The following is an 18,654-nucleotide window of genomic DNA, read 5'->3' as shown; positions in this document are numbered from 1 at the left end:
TTCTGACTGACAATGCCCTGCACATAAATTCCATTACGTTAGGGACCATGTTTGTCAGTCTTATTCACAATGGAATCCCTGACACTTATCACAGTGCCACATGGAAGGAAGGCATTTAATGCTACCTGGTCCATTAAAGAAAAGTATGGATTTGGTATACTTTTATAGACCAATCCCCTCTTGATACACTTAACTATATTGTTATTTTTGTTGCTGTTAAAAAATCATCGTGATGTACAGTCTTGTTTATATATTCTTTTGCATTTGTTCCAGTGTCTTCTTATGTTAATCTATAGAAATGGGACCCCTGGATAGAAGGGAAGGGAAGGGTGATATATATGATGCTCATTAGTAGAGAAGAGGACACAATAATGCATGAGAGAAGATTGATTTTCCAGCACCAGGTCCGTCCTCAGGTCTCTGCAGAGCTTTATTTTCCTCATCTCTAACCTATTCACCACTACTTATAGCAGTAGGCTGTGGTCTCCAGAGTAGACAGCAGGTACTCTAGGTAATACTCAGGAAAACCCGGAGCTACACAGGAGGAAAATACTAAAACTTCTACTTATATTTGTTTCTACATAATCTTTTAAAACTGTGTTTAAAATGTACATAATTCATCAGTACTTTAGTAAACGTAGTTAATTTATAAAGAAGTAAATACAAACCCACGTATACATAGATGAATTATGTACAAATAGGGTACAAGTTCAAAATTTATTTATGTGGATCACACAAGGTAAAAGACTACAGACCACTATTCTAGAAAATGCAGAGAATAAAGACCACAAAAAATCATACTTATCACAAGATAGTGACATAAAATCAATTTTCCCTAAAGTCCTTACCCAAAATTAGAAATGAAACCTGAGTGCTGCCTGTTAAAAGTTTACTTTGCATTTCTTCTATGTCTGGTCACCAAAATCTAGCTAAAATTCTGTGATCCTTCCTTTTCTTCCAGTACATTTCCAGCTTCATTCCCGTGAATGGTATTTCAGTCTTTTAGACTGATTACACTCAAGGATTAGTCAGTAGATCAGTCAATTCTATCATTTTAACATTCATCAGTGTTTTGTTCAATATCAGCAAAAGATGCATACGTAGAAAACTCACAGATTTAGATATGACCAGAGAGGAGCAATGTTCCAAATCACAGCTCAAGATGACTAGTAATGGGCTGAGGTTTATCAATGATTTATAAGAGAAGCAAAATTTTAACTTGATTCTTTTGTTTCCCCACTTAATGTGCTATTGCATTTAAGCAAGCGTTCTTAAACAGCAGTCTATGGACCCAAGATTTCAGGTCCGTGAACTTGAAAAGAAAATTAAAAAAAAAACCTTATTCTTGTGGGGGTGTGTTGGTGCAGGTATGAAATATTTATTAAATAATACACAGTATAGTGTGGACTTAGTATGATTTTTATTTTGATGTAGTGTTTTCTGAGTACAGTGGATAATTGCCTGAAAAAAGGTTGGTAAACATCGTGGAAATGGTTTTATGATACTGTACAAAACTCAAATTTCTAATGTTTGCTGAAAATGACTATTTGAACAGATGTTGAACCATGCTACACTATCAGGTATTAAAATCATGGGAAAGTTGTAAAACATAATTTTGGATAATCCTATAATTTAACTTAAAGACATGTCAATGTTGAGTGTCATAAACCTATCCGCTGCTACATTCTGGGAAAGGGTCTGTGGTTTTCACCTGACTGGCAAAGGGGTCCAGAGAACAAAAAAGGTCAAGAACCCCTGCATTAAAGGCTGGCACCTTTATTTACCTATAGAGAAGTACATAAACATCTAGTCTCCTGAAACACTTCTTTAGGTTCAGGCTGAGATAGGAGAAAGCAAAAGCATTAACCAAATTTGCAATGTTTATTTTTAAATCTTATATTAAAGCTATATGTCTGATGCTTTTACAATTTAATTTAAAGATTGTACAATATTTTAAACAATGAAAGTACCCTCAGCACATTGATTTTTTCCTTAATTTTTGCATATTCTTTTTAGTTCTTTGTCTTACACATAAATATGATACACATTTGTGATCATTTAATACAAGTTTGAATTGTTTCTACACTTATCCTAAACATTTTCACAAATACTTAATTTTTTTCATTTTTAATAGAGGCATAAGAGTCTTTCAAGATGATGCATGATAATATAATGCATCATTTCCCTACCTATATTCTACAGAGCAGCTAAAATTATAAATGTGGAATGTGATATAGAAATAAAGGGTTACACAATCTTTTGGCAGCATTTTTTGGAATGTACTATGGCAAGCATTAATAGTTCTCTTGGAGCGTAATCAGTAAGACTATGCTGCAAAAAAATCCAAACACACATATACACACACACCAAAAAAATACCTGCATTAGGTTTGGGTTACTTCACTGTGAAAAAGATTTAGCCAAGTTGAAAATTCATAAGGGAAGAAAATAATAATGAAGAAAACAGAAAAGCCATTGGGAAGAAAATAAGGGAATAATGACAATTTACAATTCACCCTCTATGACTATTCTCTTCATCTCTTTCAATAGCAGATTATCTGTGGGAAAGGACAGCTGGAGGCACAGAACTACCTTCCTGGAAGGTATTAGAGAAGAAAGGCAATCTGTAAAAGAAAATGTTAATGTAAATAATTATCATCACTTCTTGATTAGGCAGGAAGCATTCTATCTAGAGAGTTGAGCTGACAGTAAAGTTAATGGCTTGTTTTAGGGCAGAGAAAAGGGCAACTCAAATCAAATCACCACAAGTGGCATTTGTTAAACATCTGCTCCATGTTTAGCATTAATCACAGGACAACACGGATACAAAGAAAACTGAGCATGACCTTGAGAAGCCCAAAATCTAGAGGCATAACATGTGATCATGTCATAAACGGCTCTGAACCATTGACCATGAGGTGCAGTGGTGTGCAGAGATGTATTCACCAAGTGCAATGAATATCTCATGATGATGGAGGAGGTTGTTGTTATGGGGGAGGAGTGGGATGAGGAGGGTGGGGGGTATGGGGACCTCATATTTTTTTAATGTAACATTAAAAAAAATAAAGACAAAATAAATAAATAAATAAAGGGCTCTGAGAGCACAGAGCAAAAGAAAACAGTTCTTAGGAGGTGAAGTTTGGGTAGTGATCTGGCCAGGTTCAAAGAGGTGACATTTGACTTGGGCCTTGAAAGATGAGCAGGAGTTTCCTGGGTAGACAGAAGGGAAAGGCAGGAGCAAAGGCTCTGGCTCAGAAAGGCCTTGGTATATGTGGGAAGCAGTAACTAATCTGATTTAGTGAAAGTCATAGTTTCATAAACTTATTGAGTAATGGAAATTTCTTCAAATAAAATCATATTTAGAATCCTAGTAGGGAAGCAGACTTGGCCCAATGAATAGGGTGTCTGCCTACCACATGGGAGGTCCACGGTTCAAACCCAGGGCTTCCTTGACCCTTGTGCAGCTGGCCCACACGCAGTGCTGATGTGCGCAAAGAGTACCCTGCCACACAGGGGTGTCCCCCACGTAGGGGAGCCCCACACACAAGGAGTGCACCCCTTAAGGAGAGCCACCCAGCGCGAAAGAAAGTGCAGCCTGCCCAAGAATGGTGCTGCACACAGGGAGAGCTGACACAAGACGACACAACAAGACCATGCAACAAAGAGACACAGATTACTGGTGCTTCTGATAAGGATGGAATTGGTCACAGAAGAACACACAGCGAATGGACACAGAGAGCAGACAACTGGGGGGGGGGGGGGGGGGGGGCCGGGAAAGGGGAGAGAAATAAACAGAAAATAAATCTTTAAAAAAAAAAGAATCCTAGTACATAAAACAGATGAAAGTGGTACTTTACTAGTCTAAATGTATTTTATCATTTTAACTGTGAAACATTTACCCGAATGACTAAGAATAATGAAGTTTTTATGATACACAGAAAATTTGCAACCATGAAGTTTGGGGTTAGAGTTGATGGTTATTTTCTTTTTTGGTTCTGCTTTGCTATACAATATCAGAAAATTCTGGTTCACACTGTGGCTTGCCCTAAAAGCTTAATATGTGCTTTAATTAAAGTAGATCAGAAGCTTGAAAGAAAAATAACAGGCAATTTTTGCTTCAATGGTCAATTACTTATGATATCAAAACACTTCTTATTCACATATGTTTCAGACAATAAGTAGCCAAAATTGAAAATAACCTCTAAAGTTATCTATAGAGCAACATTATCATGAAGTGTTTTATATGCTTTTATTATATGCTTTTACCATTTATATGCTTTCACTATCTCTGATAAGAAATAATGGCAGGCAGTAAATATGTATGAGTAGGGCATACAAGTATTATATACTTATACAAATGTTAAGTGAGTTAGCATGTACAGTAATGATTGTAATGTAATGTAAATGATAAAAAGATAAGTACAGAACTACAAACTTCTTTATTTTTGACATATTTTATCAGTTCAAATGTAGGCACCTAGAGAGTGAAGAAATTTTATTCTGAGGTCTGCTGCCAACTGCACCAGCTGGCAATCTTTAATATGTTAGAAGCAGAGGTATATAACAATTACGTGGACACACATGCTATTTTTTCTTGGTTAGAATTTCTCAGTAGAATAGTTAAAATATAATTTAAAATTTAAAGTCAAAATACAGTGGAACCCCTAGTTACCTCTGCAGAGCCCTTAATATTGGTTTGCTGAAGTTAGAAATGGTACTGGACTTTAACTTGTAGACCAAGGAGATTTCTTTAAAAATTGTAGTAAACGATGTGAGAAGACCAGATATGTATTTTAAATAATAATTTTACCAATAGGTTTAATTTGAGAGAGAAAGGAAGCAATAATCCAAATAAGAGAAAATCAGGTTGTGAGCCAAGGATGCATGAGTGTTTTAGGGGATTGGTATCAGATTTCAAAGACATTTTATAAAGAGGGAGGCATGAAAATGAAAGTATAGTCTTTAATACCATACAGTCGTGGGTTTAAATCCAGTTTGATGTTTTCCAGTTTATAAAAATATAGAAAGGGGGAGTGTATGTGGCTCAACCAGTTGAGTGCCTTCTTCCCACATGAAGAGGTCAAGGGTTTGGTCCCCAGTGTCTCCTAAAAACAAAGAACAAAAACCCAAACAACAAGCAAACAAATGAAAAAACCAACTCAGGGGAGTCAATGTGGCTCAGTGGTTGAGCACTGGCTTCGCACATAGCAGGTCCCGTACCTGAAAAAAAAAAAAAAAGTAAGCATCAGAGAAATAAACGTTCACAAGGTATAAAATCTTTTTTTTTTTTTAAGATTTATTTTATTTATTTCTCTCCCCTTCCGGTATAATAATCTTTTAACACCTGAGTAGTACAAACGTATATTGTTCCAGAAATTACCTTAAATTTTGCCATCCTGCAGTCTTCTTAACTACAGTACCACAGGAGGTTATGCAGTTAGAGAAGAGCTAGCTGAGAGTTGAATCCAGGCTACCTAGCTACAGAGTCCAAGTTCTTTTCCCTTTTGCTATTGCCACTTGGTTCTGAGGTTGTGCAAATTCATCATGTGACAATCAAGAGACATATATAGTTTGGAATATAAAGGAGATGGAGGTGGCAGAGAAAGACAGGAGAGAGGATCTCGTACTATGTCATGTTAAGAACCCTGGACTTTGGATCCTAAAGGCAGTGGAGGGAAAGCCATTGAAAGGTTTTAGTAGAAAGAATATGATCGGACTTTATTTTACAAGATCACTTTGGTAGATTTTGCTCCTTTAATTTTTTTTTTTTTTTTGAGGTACCAGGGGCTGGGATTGAACCTAGAACCTTGTATGTGGGAAGCTGGCACACAACCACAGAGCCACATCAGCTTCCCCTTTAAGTTTTCTTAGCACCTTAATATAATATTCATTTTCATTCCAGGAATTGAGCCTTCTCCAACCTCTTCATGCATTCACTAATTATTTTTCAGAGAAAATTATACTTTAAAGAAAATCTGTTTCATTTTTTAATCCATTCAATTACCAAATATTTAATTGAGTACATATTAGTTAATGCTAGGCACTGCTTCAAGAATCTATGAAAACACAAGCTCACAAAATAGGTAAAATAGGGGATGATGATTTACACTATAAAACAGTTCTTAAATTTACAGACTTATGTAAAATTTCAGATGTTTTTTGGACCCACTAGAAGAAAATCATTTGTTTGAAGAAATGTGTTTCCATATATGCAGGGACCATTCTATAAAATGAAGTATGCATGTATTTTTTATAACTGACTAAAATGATCTAGTTAGAAACTTATTACTAGCTAAGCCAGTTGAATGATAATTGAAATCAGGTCTTCAAATGCCCTTGATTATCAACTTGGAGAAACAGGCTAACTGTGAGGGTAGAATGTCATACATATCTTTCAATAATGAGAGATGCTAATGCATTATATTTGAGGAGGCTTAAAATTAAATTCCTCAAGCAGAAAATGACACTTTATAATCTAGCTGACATGGTCTGTACTCATTTGCTATAAACGTGTCATACAAATACACATACTAAAGCATAATACAAAATAAACTTTCCTCATTTCCTGTCTGGAATTAGACTGTTTGTTTAAAGGCTTTGGACTCAATTCTCTTAGTTATTAAGTGTGGAAGTTATACTCTAAAAGATTTCAGAAAGAAAAGTTTCCAGAATATGATATATTTTCCACAAACTGCTCTTTGAAGCAAGAAGGAACTGTTCCTATTAGCTCAGAAAAGGTCAGATATTTTTTAAAAGTAGGTTTGATTTTCAGATCAAAATCCTGAAATGGTTTTGTGGACGTAGAAGGAAATCTGTAGAGACAAATGTTCGTTCAATCTGAAGATACTCATTATTCATTTACGAAGTATATGAATATATAGAGAGCCACCAAAAATACAATACGGTGTGTTTTGACCACAGAGTAAGGAGACTGATTATTTTCACGAGACTTAGTCACAGAGTATGATGCTTAAAATGGGTGCCCTTTCCTCAGCCAAGAGCAAGAGGGAGACCAGCCAAGAAGAGTGAGTCATATGACCACAGTGAGGCAAAACTCTTAATGCTGTTTTTCCATTTCACGTGTCCTCTGGAAGGGCAAAAGTGGAAAAGCAGAACCAATGATGAATGTTAGCTTTTCACATTCCATCGTTTGCAATACGACAGCGGCAGTGTGCTTTACTAGGCCTAATACAAGGTGACTTGAGTTCCTTCAATTTGACATCTTAAAATCCATTGAAAATACAGCATATTCCTAAGCTAATTTCTCCGCAGGCAGTCTAATTTAGCATGCTGTATCCTCACTGATTTTTAATTATAACCTCCATAGGGAAAAAGAAAGTTCAGAGCTAAAAGGACTGTGATTATTCATTGCCTTAGTGTACTTGCTAAGGAAGTCAAGGTCTCATTTAATCTTCTTACACGTTTTGCTTTGGTTCAAAACTAACACCTACATTCCCAGGACTTGGTCAGACCTTAATTAAATAAAATGTTTATTGAGCTTCTACTTGGGCCTTCCACTCTAGATGGTTCTGAAGAAATAAGACTTGGTTCCTGTTCTCAAGGAGTTGGTCAGAAGATGCACTATCAGGGTATGTATGTTCCATGCCAGTCCACGACTGGAATAAACTAGACTCTGCAAGAATTATTTCATTTGAACCATATAACAGTTCTGAGAATTATAATTGAGTCCAATTTTGCCGATGAGAACACCAAGGTTTAGTAAAGCTATTGAATTTGCCCAAGGTCAGTCAAAGGGATACAACCTGCATGTTTGCATCTGTTGAGTAATCTCTGGGGTTTCTGGGACTCCAGTTGCAGAAAGATCCTGGGAAATGCAGGCTATTGGATGATGGGGAAAAAGGGTGAGAAGGTGTGCTTTCAAAGATCAGGTCCCAAAGGTCCAGTCCTAATCTTGTACTTCTGCAGGCCCAGCTGGTCACACCTTGTGGTAGACAACTGGCAGCAGGTTTTCACAGCAAAGCTACTCGATATAACTCAGGGAAGCGAGGGGGGGGGAGGGGTGCGTGTTTGTGTGTGAAAGGACAGAGAAATGGCAGAAAGAGAAAAGCTATCCAGTAGGGGTAAAAGATGTAGGGAGTCTCCAGGAGAGCTCCTTTACTGCCCACACACGTCAGGCCGTGGCTTGTCAAAGCAACCTTTCGGCGCCGGTGGGGCCTGAACGCTCGCCAAACCTCTGACCTTGGGGAATACGGCGACTCTCGCTCCCGCAAACTCAAGGGCTAAGGTGCCGGGAGAGGAACCGGAGGCCACGGGGCTGGGGACCCTTTCTTGATCTATGCCCGCAGCGCAGAGCCTTAGCTCCCTGCTCAGAGCTCCATATCGCCTCACTTCTTCAACAGCCCGCAGCAGGCGGCCATTCGCGAGCTCGCAGCGCCAGCGGCCCGGAGGACGTCACCCAGGCGCGGTCGAGCCTCCAGCCCGCCCCCCGCGCGCTTCCCCTTCCCTCCCTCTAGAGTGACGCGGCGGCGGCGGCCCGGGCCGCGTACACTTACACGCGTGCACTCCAGCCCGCCAGCCATCTCCTGCAGCGGGGTCCTGAATATGGCGGTCCTAAAACTTCTCTCTTCAGGGCTTCGGTTCTGCGCCTCTGCCCGCGGCTTCGGGGGTGCCCAAAGCCGACCGGCTCTGAACAAGGTAAAGCAGAGGCGTAAAGGAAAGCCGTGCGCTGGAAGAACGCGGAGGAAACCCCAGCGGTGTCGGGGTTTTCTCCTCCGCCCACACCCACCCTCTCCAGCCCGGGCACTGGCATCTATGGCGTTGTGCCCGGGGCACGGAGACCCGCCGAGGCGTTCCTTGTCTCGCTGCTCCTTCGAATAACCGCCTCTGCTTAGTTCTGCAGTCGCTTCCTCGATGGGACTGGCCGAGGCAAAGAAGCGGGCGGGGAGGCTGAGAAGCGGCGGGAGGACGCCAGGCAGCGCTGCCTCGTCCTTTCGGGGCTAGTCTGAGTCTTGCCCGGCACGCGTCTCCGCCGCGCCGGCAGTCTCGCGCCCTCGCTGCGCCCGCCCTTGAGAAGAGGGCCCTAGCGGCCAGAACGGGGCGTCGGCTGAAGGAGAGGAAGCGGTGTAGGGGGTTAGGTTTGCGTTTACATGGGGGATCTTGGGGCGGGCGCGCTCTAGAGGCCCCAAACGGGGGTCGGGTTAGCAAAGGCTTTGCGCGAGTTCATCACCAAGGAGAGGAGAGGAGCGGGTGAAACTCCGAGAGAGGAGCGGGTGAAACGCCGCTCCCTACCCATCCGTCTCCTATTCGGCTGTGCCCTACGGCAGCGGTGGAAAAGGGGACAAACAATGCAGCGCTCGCCGGGACGGGGGGTGCTAGGGAGGGCGCAGGGCGTTTTATCTGCTAGCCGACAAAACTGCCACGGTGTGGCAATGACTTGCCCGCGGTCTGTGCGTCTCCCATGGGCCCTCGGATCCGCGTTAGGGGCTTTCCATTTTCAATATCCCTCTGAAAACTTTGTTCAGCCCTACTCCTGACTCTCAATGAGTCGTTATCAAGAGGCGCCTCGCAGCGGATTGTTGGTTGATGTGTGTTTTTGTACCGGGCACCCTCCCAGCCTGCAAGCGAAATTCCGGTGAGGTTTTTATCCGTAATCCAAGCCAGCACTGGAGCAGAGCGTTAGATCCAGGAGCCTCCACTGCCTTAGTAAACACGGGGACCCCTTCTTGGGATGGAAAACGGAAAGCGTATTTTTACTTAGTGGTATAGTGAATAATAGTTCTGAGTTTAAAAGCGTGCCTTGCACACAACACAGGGCATGCTCAGGGAGAACGCCTGCCCGGCCCCATTAATTTCTCTTATTCAGCATGAGATGGCCGTGAATGCAGCTTTGCTGCCAAGCCCCTTCTGTTACTGCTAGGCAGTGATTTAGAACTGGATTATTACTCTTCAGTGCCTTTTAGGAAGCATTTTGATAATCGCAGATAGTTTTGAATAAAATTAAAAGGGAACTTGGCCTTCTGTCGGATTGCTATGTTTGCAGAAGTTTTTACAACTCTTCACGGTAATATCAAAGGACTGAGGTCAATTAACAATCCTTTTGGCAGTTACTTTTTGCCTAAGTGCTATTTATTCTCCTGGAGCTGGGATTCATAACTCTATTTGTTCCACAGACCCCTTTGCCAGTCAGGTGAAAACCAGGGACTCCTTACCAAGTCCACATTAGACTGTATATTATTTAATATATCATATGCACACCAGTATGCCCCCATAAGAATACTGTTTTTTTGAATTTCAATTCAAGCTGATGGATCCCTTGTTAAGAACCCCTGACCTGGAGTCTTTCCCACCTTGAGTATTCCATTAAAGCATTTCTGAAGCCCTGCAAACTTCTTAGAAGGCCAGACCACATTAGGGGGCTTTTCAATATCTCATGGCAAGTTCAGGTCAAGGTTGGAACTTACTTTTCCTATTTGTCATAGGTCCAGCCCTTGTTTTCCCGAGCCAGTGGTAATTTTTCCTGCTCTAGCTCACAGCATTTAAAAACAGTTTGCTATGCCCACACCCAGACTTTCTGATTTAGTAAGTCTGGGGTGGGGCCCAGTAATTCGCATGAACAAGTTCATAAGTGATGTTGATGTGGCTGGTCTGGGGACCACACTTTGAGCACCACTGGTTTAGCTTAATGCATGGATTTAGGTTTGCATAGATTACCTGAAGGTATCATCCTCTATTACTGTGGAGGAGGTGGGGCATTAAATATTATTTTATATTCACTAAAGAAAATTAGTAGGGGAAATCATAAAGTGACTGTAAACACTTCATCTACCTCTTTTTTTTCCTCTCTCTTCCTTTCCCCCCTCCAATTGTCTCCTTTCTGTGTCCATTCTCTGTGTGTTTTTCTGTGACTGCTTCTATCCTTATCAGCGGCACCGGGAATCTGTGTTTCTTTTTGTTGCGTCATCTTGTCGTGTCAGCCCTCCATGTGTGTGGTGCCATTCTTGGGTAGGCTGCACTTTCTTTTGCGCTGGGTGGTTTTCCTCGTGGGGCGCACTGCTTGCATGTGGGGCTCCCCTACACGGGGCACACCCCTACGTGGCAGGGCATTCCTTGCGCGGATCAGCACTGCGCTTGGGCCAGCTCCACACACATCAAGGAGGCCCTGGGTTTGAACCTTGGACATCCCATGTGGTAGGCGGACGCCTATCCATTGAGCTAAGTCCGCATCCCTACCTCTCTTTCTTGAAACTATATTTTCCAAATATCTTTCCAACTCCAGAGTCTCTTGAGTTGCAGTTCTTCTGTTAACAACTGCTTATTGGTCATCTGCTCCTGGATGCCACTCAGCACTTTAAAGTCTTTCTGACCCAAAGTCTTTCTGAACCAGTCATAAAGTGGCTTTTCCTTTCCTTGTTTTTTCATGATAGTCAACAGCACCACCATCCACCCTGCTGTGTCAGCTGGAACTCTTGGAAATATCCATAGCTCTCCTCCTTCCTCGACTTCCAGTTGCTCACCAAAACTGACATGTGTGCACCTCCGAAATGTCCCTCAGCGCTGTTCTTTGCATTCTTTTCTGACAACTCTCCTCTTAGAGCATCCCAATTGAATATTGCATGTGTTTACTTTTTAAAAATTATTTAGTGGGATCCTGTTTAATTTGTAAGCTTCATCACAGCGGAGACTACATCTGTTTTTGTGGTTTTTATTTTATTTTTTATTTTTATTTGCATCTGCAGTATTCAGTATTGTTGATAAAAAAGAAATATTTTTGAACAAATGGATGAATGAATGAATGAGTCCCACCTGTCATTTTCCTGGTTCAGTCTGTCATATGAGAGTTTGTGACAACTCTGTAAAAAGTTGTGCCCATTCCTCATGGAAGGATGAACTTGGCACTCTTTAAAGTGGTATTTAAGGTCTTTGCCAACCTCCTAGTCTACTCCAGAGAGATCCTCTTTTTAAAATTTTTTATTTTTATTTTTAAAGAAGCTTTAGATAGCATAAATGTTACATAAAATATGTAGGGTATTCCTATATGCCCCACTCCCTACCCCTCCCACCCACACATTCCCACATTAACAACATCCTTCATTATTAGTGTGGTACATTTGTTACAATTGATGAACACATATTAAAGCATTGCTAGTAACTGTGGACTATAGTTTACACTCTGTCCTGCACAATTTTGTAGGTTATAACAAAATACATAATGGCCTGTAACTCTCATTGCAATGTCATGCAGGATAATTCCAGTGTCCCAAAGATGCTCCCATATTACACCTATTCTTCCCTCTCCCTCCCCTCAGAACTTCTGGTGGCTACTGCCTTTATATCAAAGATAAGAGTTCTTCCCTTGCAATAATAATAATAAGCCTGTAATAAAATAATGCTAAGTCTACTTTAGTCCATTGTTCATTCCCAATCTTGAGGATTTGGAGATGTTGATGCCCACTCTGTTTCTAATTGAGAGAGGTCTTAGATCCCATGGGGCAGATGGATTTAACTATCTTGCTTGCAGTTGCACTCTCTCTTTTCCTTGGGCTGGTCATTGTCCATCATCATTTCCTTGTTAGTTGTCCTGGGTCAGTACAAAGAACTGGGGAGTAGGTGTTGCAACTCTGCTGAGATTCAGAGCTCAACAGGCACGTGCATGGACCAAAGATTTTAAGTCTCTGGGACATATATTTACCAAGTATAGTGCTAATTATAGGTTCAAATAAAAGGGGCAGAAGAGCCATGTGTAGGGAAACTATAAATGAGCCTAACTCTGTTACACTGGGGAGCATAAATTCCAAAGTAAGGCTCAGTGACAGGGTGCTGAATTTCTGAGCTGTCTGCCTTCCTCATAGTGTCTGGGTGTCTCTAGAGCCCTCAGGAGCCCGTCCAGCAAGATCTTGATGAACTGCCCTGCATGGGGCATGCTCATATTGAGCCTCTTCACATTCCTGTTTTGCTCCCCCTCCTTATTAATATTTTCCCCCCTGGCAAACTCCCCACCGTTTTTGACCCTTCAGGCAGTGTTGGTGCTCTTGAGTCTGTGCTTCTGTAGAATGCTGTGCATGCCCCCAGCATTGGCATGGAACATGTTTATCCCCTCAAAAACAAAGCTCTCCAGTGCTGCACACATCATGTTGTTTTATAGAGAACTGTGGCAGTAGCTCCCTGGAAGCTCAGTGTCAGTAACTTAAGTGTCAGTAATTCTCTTTAAGCTCCTTGAAGTTTGTTCAAACCACAAATGGATAGTTACCAGCATTTAGTCCAAGATGAACATTTGAACTTTAGTAGATATTAGCCACTGCTGGACAGCTGGAGCATTTCAACATATGTTGCCACCTCCTCCTCTTGGCTGGTGATACCATAGTCCTGCTTGCAAGACTTCAGGGTTTTTTGCACACGAGCCTATTACTGTCTTTACCTTCTAACATCGACTTCTTCACCCCTCTCCTTATAGCCTTTTCTCCCCACTTCTGTTTATCAAACTGTGATACTGAAGGGAGCAGGATCAACCTTTTTGTCGTGATTTATTTAACCCTTAAGGTGACAAGGTAAATATCACCTGGGAGTGCAGTTCTATTGATGTGGACTATGGGTGGGAGGCTCTTTGTCTCTTGGGAGAGAACCTTAACCTCAACTGTCTGTCCTGATCTCTGGGTGTGGGACTGTGAGAGGCTGCAGCCCTGCCCTTGGTGACCATGGCAACGACCCGAGTCCCAGGAAACAGTTTATCAATGCAAACTCTATAAACTTTAAATATTCAGGGAAAATGCAAACCAAATGTGCTAAAAGCTTATCTAGAATGTATGAAGTCCATGCTAAAAGCTTACCTAGGATGTGGAAGATATATGGTAATTCAAGCCTATTGAGAACTGAAACAAAAGAACCATTTGTCCTTTCCCCTCTGTATAAAAGAAACTCCAAAATCTTGTTCAGGGCTCAGGTTAGAAACAGAAAGCTTTCGAGTCAGGCCGGCTGTCAATAAACCATTTTTCCTTCTCAAAATCATTCCTGAGTCCTGGCCTTTCTATATACAAATAATTGAACCTCTCAAATTCTACAACAGTATTTCATTAAGATAAAATGTACTTAACCGTAAAAAAAAAAAAAAAAAAAAAAGCAGTGTGCTCTGTGGATGTTCATTGAAAGATCTTCAGAAAGAGGTACGTTTCATTAAGTTCTGGATTATTGAATGATAGGAAAAAAATTAGGTGAAAGATAATGATAGAAATGGTCAGAAAGGAAGGAGATTTTGGAATAAGAGATCATGAGATAAAATTTAGTTTTAATAGTGGAATAAGACCTCACAGGTTAAGTGTAAGAATTTGAAGGAGAGGGCAAAGGGTGAGGATAGAGAGAATTTTAAAAGGAAAATTGATTAACTGGAAAACCGATGCACTGTACGTTTTTGCTTATTACTTGTATTCAGTACCAAATCATTATCATTTCCCTCCCTCAACTAGCGATATCAGAAACTTATAGAAACGATAAAATGAAATTCTGTAGAAAGTGGGAATGTGAAAAACCAAAATGAAATACGTTATGTGTAATATAAAGGAAGGCCTCAGTGAAAAAAATTACCCCGGAATAAGCAGATGTCAAAACTGTACAATTCGTTATTCTTTCCTTTCTCTTAATCTCCACAAAACTTGAAGTTTGGTTTTTATTTATTTATTTATGTATGTATTTATTTAGGTAGCCGATGGTGCATGGGTCTTTTTAAAGGTATAGATCAAGTTGTGAGGGGTTTAGAGCTCCCCTTGAATTCAGTTATCCAAGAAAAAAACATAGATGTTAGCAGACAGGATTTTCCTGACTACCTGATATGGAGACTGTGCGCCTGGGGGAAGCAGGTTAAGAAAATAAACACAAAAGCTTAAAGGCAGCGCCTCCTGCTGCAACCTCTTTTTGCACGAGCTACACTACTTGTCCAGCCTGACTTCAGGCCTGGAAGATCTCCAGCAAACATACTGACTCGCAGCCTCTTTGCCCCACTGCCGGCATTACACTGCCTTACCCTTTTTTTTTGTGCAGACTGCCAACCTTGAGACAGTGTAAGCTGGCTGCAAATACTATAAGTCTGTCAAAGTTCATATTAAAACCAGGACGTAGTTTTTAAAAACTCTTAATGAACATCATGGATTAATTTTCTAAAATGTGGGTAAAGGTGCATTTAAAAATATTTGTGTATGTATAGGGGAGGGTGAGAGGTGAAAAATTAAAACTGAACAACAATAAATGACCAAGTATCTTACTTGATGGGAACTGGAGAAAGGCTGCATTCCTGAAAGGGACCTACATTCCCATAGGTATCCTCAGCCCAGGAGCAAGGCTTCTGCATCATTCATTATTTAATTTTCATTACAGTCCTGGAAAACAATTACTGTCCTTTTGTAAATTAAAAACTAACCCCCATGGTCCCTCCCCCAAAAAGAGTCTCAGAGAGGTTAATTATTTTTCTTAGGTTCGCAAAATCCTGTCTGAACTAGAATTTGAAACTAGGCTATTTTTGGCCCCGAGCTAACAGGAGTATGCCCTATTATGCCACATAGTCTTCTAAGCTAGTTGGTAAATTTCCTAAAGACAAAACTGTCTTAATTTTTCTCAATAAACAGATATCAAATATCAGTATAACAAATAGATAACAGATATCAGAAGATATTTGTTAACTGAATGTATCAATAGGAAAGAAACAAAAGTTGAGTGCCTGTAAATTCTTCATTTTTTAGAGTCTGCCTTACATTTCTAGAAAACATGATTCCCTCTTATTGCCTTTAACTTCAGTAAGTAAAAAGTAAACAGTAATCTGGGTAAATGTGAAAGATGTCTTTTCTAAAATATTTCTGAGATTTTTCTGAGGGGGAGGGGAGAGGCAAGCTCCCTAGTAATTTCTAATGAAAACACTATCAATTCATTTAGAAACAGGAATAGCATTCCTGATGAGCCTAAGCTGTTTCTCTTCATGTATCTTAAAAGCTTTATGGATCAATAGTGGAAATGAGTTTTCTTTTGACTTCCTCTCTACAGGAATTGGGTTTCTGAATTGAGAGAGAAATAGTTCCGAGCAGCCTCATCCTCCAGTCTTAGGTAGATGAATTCTCTATAATTTTCTTTTCCTTCCTGGGAAAGCCCTGATTCTGAATGTACTTTTCCTTAGATGAAGATAAAGACAGCAAAAGGATACAGTAAAAAATTGGAAACTCATTTAGATGTGTTGAATGTAAATAATGAAACAGAAGTAGAATAAGCGCAAAAGGCTTTTTAAAAACATGGAAATGGGTTGTTTTAGTTCCTTTGCTGCTATAACAAATACCATACAATGGGTTGCTTTAACAGTAGGAATTTATTGGCTCACAGTTTCAGAGGCTAGGTTTGTTTTCTCCAGGGTCAGTATCTTCTGACTCTCCATCTTTCAGGTTCCTTGGCTTTTCTGTCATGTGGCAATGCACATGGAGGTTTCCCCTTTCTCCTATTCTGTTGACTTCCAGGTTCTGACTGCTCCCTGTGGTTTATCTCTCTGTGGCCTTTTCTATAAGTAATAGGATCAAGACCCATCCTGATTCAGTTGGAACACGCCTTAACTGAAGTAACCTCATCAGAAGGTCCTATTTCTAATAGGTTCACACCCACAGGAATGGATTAAGAAAAAGATCATATTTTGGGGGGTACCTAACTCCAAGCCACCATAGGGTCATAAATTGTGGTCCAAGGACCACTGTGATAGAAAGTCAAAAATTTGGTTCTGGTTTTGCTTTGTCACAGATTTGGGTAAATTACCCAATATTTCTAATCTTTAGAAACTTGACCTATAAAATGAATTGGTTGAATTAGATATCTTTGCCTTTTTTCTAATTTCTGGGAGATATGCTCAACTTTATTTACTAATCCTTTTATTGACTAATTTATTTAAGCTACCAGACTTTTAATTTCTAAGGTTAAAAATACATCTGTGTGTGTGTATGGGTGTTTTAAACAGAAATAAATAAAATAACTCCTTGCTATTTGAGGATTGAAAAGTGGGGTAAGTCTGGTGCACCTGTAGCCCTTGCCTTTTTATCTCTACCTAAACTTATTTCCTAAGGTCTGCACAGGGTAAAACTTCTCCAACTCTTACTTCCCTCCTCACTTGACCCCTGACCAAGGTTGAAATTTGAAGAACAAATGTCTATGTAACCTCTACCTTTGCAAATCTCATTTGATTTTCTCTCAGTGTAGTTTTCTTAAATAGTTGTTTATACTAATTTACACATTTTACGAAGGGAGAATTTGCAGGAAGAGAGGAATGATAGAAACTTAATTTTGCTATTATCCTAGCTTCATCAGGTTATGTCCATCTGGAAGAGTAGCTCTTTGTTAGAGCTTCCAATAGTTATGGACTTGATAAGGTGGCAAGATATCAGGATTCAGATGCCACGCTATCTATTCCCTCTCTTTAGGTTTAATACATACTGAGACTAAAGGAGAGATAAGTTAAGTATGATTGATCAATTGCAACAGAATCCACTTTTTGATTTTCTCCTGTCCATGTTTTGAGTAAAATAAAAAACAGTTTATACTGATTGTTATGAATGCTCACCAGATAACCATTTTGGGCCAAACACAGACTGCACTATGGTTTGGCTGGACACACTTCCCTTGCAGACAATAGTTTGCTACCTTTCTACAGCATCTGTCAAATCCAAGCCCCACAGAAGGATGAGATTTTTTGAGTACTGTTCTTTAGTTGTCCTTTTATAAGGCATTGTCAGACCCATCCTATTAGAGCAGGGGTCCAACTATGTAATATTGGTCACACTGTATTTAATTTTCACAAGGGCAAAGTCATGTCTTAGTCCTTGCTGCACTGGAATAAATAGCACAGTAGCTGGCACATAGTAGGTTCTCAGGAAATAATTGTTGTTGAATGGAAGTTGATTACTGTCAGAAACTGATGCTTGTTGATACCATTGTTGGGAATTTGAGTCCCAGGATATGAGCTATATCCTTAACCCTTTTTGATGGTCATAGATGACACAGTTACAGCTCTCTCTCACTTAATGGAAGATGTTGATCACAAGGGGACTTCAGTGATAATCTGCAGATAGAGTATGTCCTTTGTACTCTTAAGGATTAACCACTTAGGGTTCTACTCTTTTTTAAAGTGGGATAGTAAATTTATCCTTTGTATTTATCAAATCTAATCAGTTGCTTTATATGCAAAGTAAAGCTGTATCGCTAAATGATTATTCACCTAAATATGTTTTTTAATTGTTAAAGGGATGTGTTTGCAACTTTTCAACCAGCACTAGTCTCCATACCAAATTTTATACAGATCCAACAGATGCCGTAAAAGACATCTCTGATGGGGCAACGATTCTGGTTGGTGGTGAGTAATAGCATTGCTTTCCTTTTTTATGATCATATCCTTAGGTTTTAGCAAATCAGGGAAACCACAATGGCAAAACTGTAGTTTTGAAAGACTGAAAATGGTAATTCTTTTTGTTACAGTGTCTCTTTCCTGAAGTTTAGCAAGATTTAGTATTTACTAAATCTTTAGTAATTACTTTTTTTTTTCTGTTATTTTGTAAAGCTGAAATTAAAAAAAAAAACTCTCTGTGGTATTGTTTTATCTGTAGCTTTGAAAAATCACTAGATACTTGGGACTTCTCATCGCTACTCCTGGCTTCTTTTCTTTCTTTTTTGGCTTCCTTTTGTTACTCCT

General features: G+C 40.1%; 1 protein-coding gene across 1 annotated transcript in view; it reads left to right on the top strand.

Moving 5' to 3' along the window:
* Positions 1-8,201: 8,201 nt before the first annotated feature.
* OXCT1 (3-oxoacid CoA-transferase 1) overlaps positions 8,202-18,654 on the top strand; it is a 185,941-nt gene continuing 175,488 nt past the window's right edge. The window contains exons 1-2 of the mRNA XM_004448214.5: positions 8,202-8,654; positions 18,210-18,318. Coding sequence (XP_004448271.1) covers positions 8,562-8,654; positions 18,210-18,318 — 202 coding nt within the window. The 5' untranslated portion in view covers positions 8,202-8,561. The remainder of the gene's footprint in view (positions 8,655-18,209; positions 18,319-18,654) is intronic.

The sequence above is a fragment of the Dasypus novemcinctus genome, chromosome 2, assembly GCF_030445035.2.
Source record: "Dasypus novemcinctus isolate mDasNov1 chromosome 2, mDasNov1.1.hap2, whole genome shotgun sequence".
In the NCBI taxonomy this organism is placed as follows: domain Eukaryota; kingdom Metazoa; phylum Chordata; class Mammalia; order Cingulata; family Dasypodidae; genus Dasypus; species Dasypus novemcinctus.
Note: the sequence above shows the minus strand (reverse complement) of the source record. Positions and strands in the feature narration are given on the sequence as shown.